This window comes from Orycteropus afer, unplaced genomic scaffold (genome assembly GCF_000298275.1).
Source record: "Orycteropus afer afer isolate SDZICR_OR568_19922 unplaced genomic scaffold, OryAfe1.0 scaffold00190, whole genome shotgun sequence".
Taxonomy (NCBI): Eukaryota; Metazoa; Chordata; class Mammalia; order Tubulidentata; family Orycteropodidae; genus Orycteropus; species Orycteropus afer.
In genome coordinates, this window is record NW_006921777.1 from 4410712 (window position 1) to 4413984 (window position 3273).

The 3273-nt window shown below is 36.0% G+C and overlaps 1 protein-coding gene across 1 annotated transcript in view; it reads right to left on the reverse strand.

The window, feature by feature from the left end:
- Window positions 1–3273, reverse strand: part of ZDHHC17 (zinc finger DHHC-type palmitoyltransferase 17) — a 189428-nt gene that overhangs the window by 78943 nt on the left and 107212 nt on the right. Inside the window, exon 3 of the mRNA XM_007947555.2 lies at window positions 428–550. Coding sequence (XP_007945746.1) covers window positions 428–550 — 123 coding nt within the window. The remainder of the gene's footprint in view (window positions 1–427; window positions 551–3273) is intronic.

Below are 3273 nucleotides of genomic sequence, written 5' to 3' on the forward strand. Positions count from 1 at the left end.
TTTTTTTTGGTTTTATTATCTTTTCAACCCTTCTTGCTACTTTTCTCCATGGAATCTACCTTCAGAATGTAAACTACAAATCCAATTGCCTGATTGAAAGCCTAACTTTAGTTCTAGCTGTGTTGCCACTGAGTCGCATAATGAACCTCTTAGTGCTTAAGTTTCTCAACTGATAAAAAGGCAGTAATGTTGATTTTCAAATATGATTCTTTCAAGAATTAAGAGTAAATATAGTCTGAAAAAGCACTTAGTATAGTACTTGGCAAATAATAAACACTTAATATTTGTTAAAGACATTTTTTTCCAGAAAAAGAGTACATAGAATCTATATTTTAAAAGCCATGATTTTTAGATATTAATTTGGTAATTACTTCTAATAATTTTGTAACAATTATTATTAACCACTTAAGAAACAGAAAACACATACTTGACTAAGTCTATTCTGTTATTGATGGCAGCCCAGTGGAGGAGTGTAACATTTTCTTTGTCTGGTTGCCGAACATCATAGCCTGCTTCCACCAATTCTCGACATCGTTCGTATATTCCATATCTAAAAGAAAAACAAAATACAAAGCTGTTACTAATATCGACAAGAAATTAAAGATGAAAACATTTTCAGAGGAAAATGGTGCTCCATTTTGATACTTAGAAATTAAAACAGATTTCTCAACATAAAATGTTATTTGTAAAATAGCAACATACAAGCAGCTTTTTTCTAATTTTACAGCTCCAAAATGTCTCATTTATAAGAACGCAGTATCTTTCTAGGTGTAAGAGAAAAGAATATGAGAAATAAAACTCCTTTCGGATGTTTTTTATTCATATCACCACTTATCTCGTTCCACAAAACACAAGAGGTAGTTTATAAAACTAAATGCAATTAATTTAAAAAAATACTAAATACATAAAAATCAGGAATTAAAAAACATCAAGAAGAAAGGATGGTTTTGTAATCCTAAGGATTCTTCTTTTGCAAACTTTACTTGATATTCTCGAAATCAAATATAAAAGGGTGTGTGGATATGGCAATTGGGTTAGAAAGGCTTTATGACCTAGTTCAAGCCAAAGAGACATAAGACAATTCTAGAGAAAATACTGATATGTAAATAAGGAGAAAAGCATCCGTGGGAATTGCTTTAGGGAATTATTGTATGGCACCAAGTTTTTTTAATGGAATTTTCAAGCATACACAAAAACAGACAATTATAATACAATAAAAAAAACAAGCATCCATCCTCAAATCTCAACACCATTAACTTTGTTATTAGTTGTTACATAACTTCGAGTGGTTTCCAATCATACCAACCCTATGTACAACAGAACAAAACACTGCCCACTCCAGAGCTATCCTCACAACAGTTGTTATGTTTGGATACATTGTTGTAGCCACTATGTCAATCCATCTCATTAAAGGTCACCCTCTTCTCCACTGACCTTCTACTTTACCAAGCATGATATCCTCCTCCAGGGACTGGTCCCTTCTGATAATATGATCAAAGAAGTTGAAATGAAGTCTGGCCATTCTTGCATCTAAGGAGCATTCCGACTACAATTCCCACAGACAGATTTGTTCGATTTTCTGGAAGTTCAAGGAACTATTGGTAGTCTTTGCAAACAACACAATTCAAAGGCATCAACTCTTCTTTGGTCTTCCTTATTCATTGTCTAGCTTTCATACGCTTATGAGGTAAAAAATACCATGTCTTGGGTCAGTACCCCAGTCTTAAAAGTGACATCTTTGCTCCTTAACTCTTTAAAGAGGTCTTCTGCAGCAGATCTACCCTGTTCAATATGGTATCTGATTTCCTGACTGCTGTTTCCATGGGTGTTGATTGTAGATCCAAGTAAAATGATATTCCTGACAACTTGATTTTTTTTTTTCTCCATAGATCATAATGTTGCTTATTGGTCCAGTTGTGAGGATTTTTGTTTTCCTTATGTAGAGGTGTAATCCATACTGACCACAGCTGGTCTGTCAGTTTCTCATAACAGTTGGATTCCATGTTGCTGTAAGGCTGGAGGCTATGCCACCAGTATTTCAAAAACCAATAAAGTCACCTGTGTTGGACAGTTTCAGTGGAGCTTCCAGACTAAGACAGACTGGGAAGAAGGATGGGGCCATCCATGTCTGAAAAAAAACTGACCAATGAAAACCTTACGAATAGCAGTGAAACACTGATATGTTACTGGAAAACATTATGAACAACGGTAAAACATTGTCAGACGTATTGACAGAAGATGAGTCTGTCAGGTTGGAAGAGCAACAACTTATTCCTTGCAAATACCTTGTCTGAACAATACAAACAGCGACTACACATGTGAATCTCGCCGATGGAATAGAAAGGAATCAAACTGATTAAATCTTTGGGCAGAGGTGATAAAACAGCTCAGTAAAAACAAGGCCAGGAGCTGACTGTGGACCAGACCATCATTTGTTCATATGCAAGTTCAAGTTCAAGGTGAAGAAAATTAAAACAAGTCCATAAGGGACAAAATAAGACCCTGAATATATCCCACTTGAATTTAGAGACAATATGAAGAACAGATTTGATGTATTGAAAACCAATGACCAAAGACCACACAAGTGGTAGGATGCCATCAAGAACATCATACTTGAAGAAAACAAAAGGTCATTAAAAAGACAGGAAATGAAGAAAAGACCAAAATGGATGTTAGAATATAATCTAAAACTTGCTTTTGAATGGAAAGTAAGTAAAGCAGATGGAATGAACAATGAAATGAAAGAGCTGAACAGAAAACTGCAAAGGGACACTCAAAAAGACAAAGTAAAGTATTATAATGAAACGTGCAAAGACCTAGAGTAAGAACACCAAAAGGGAAGAACAAGCTCAGCATTCTTTAAGCTGAAAGAACTAAAAAAAAAAATGAAGCCTTGACTTGTGATACTGAAGGATTCTCTGGGCAAAATACTGAATGATAAAGGAAGTATCAAAAGAAAATGGAAGAAATACACAAACTCATTGAATCAAAAGGACCAAGGGCTGGGAGCTGCTTTTTGATTAGAGGCAGCCTTTTATTTAGGCAGTCCCCTGAAGCAGATGGGGCTGAGGCTTGAAGGCTGCTTTTTGCTAGGATGTGGCTCTATATTATGGCTGGCACGTGAGGTAGGTGGGCCGGGACTGGCGTGGGGTTGCTTTTCACTTGTGGTGGGCTGCTTTTCACTTGTGGGGGGCTCTATTTTAAGGCTGTTGCCCGAGATAGGCAGGTACAGAAAGGTTAAAATCAACTAAGGGAGATGAACTTCTCTATCAG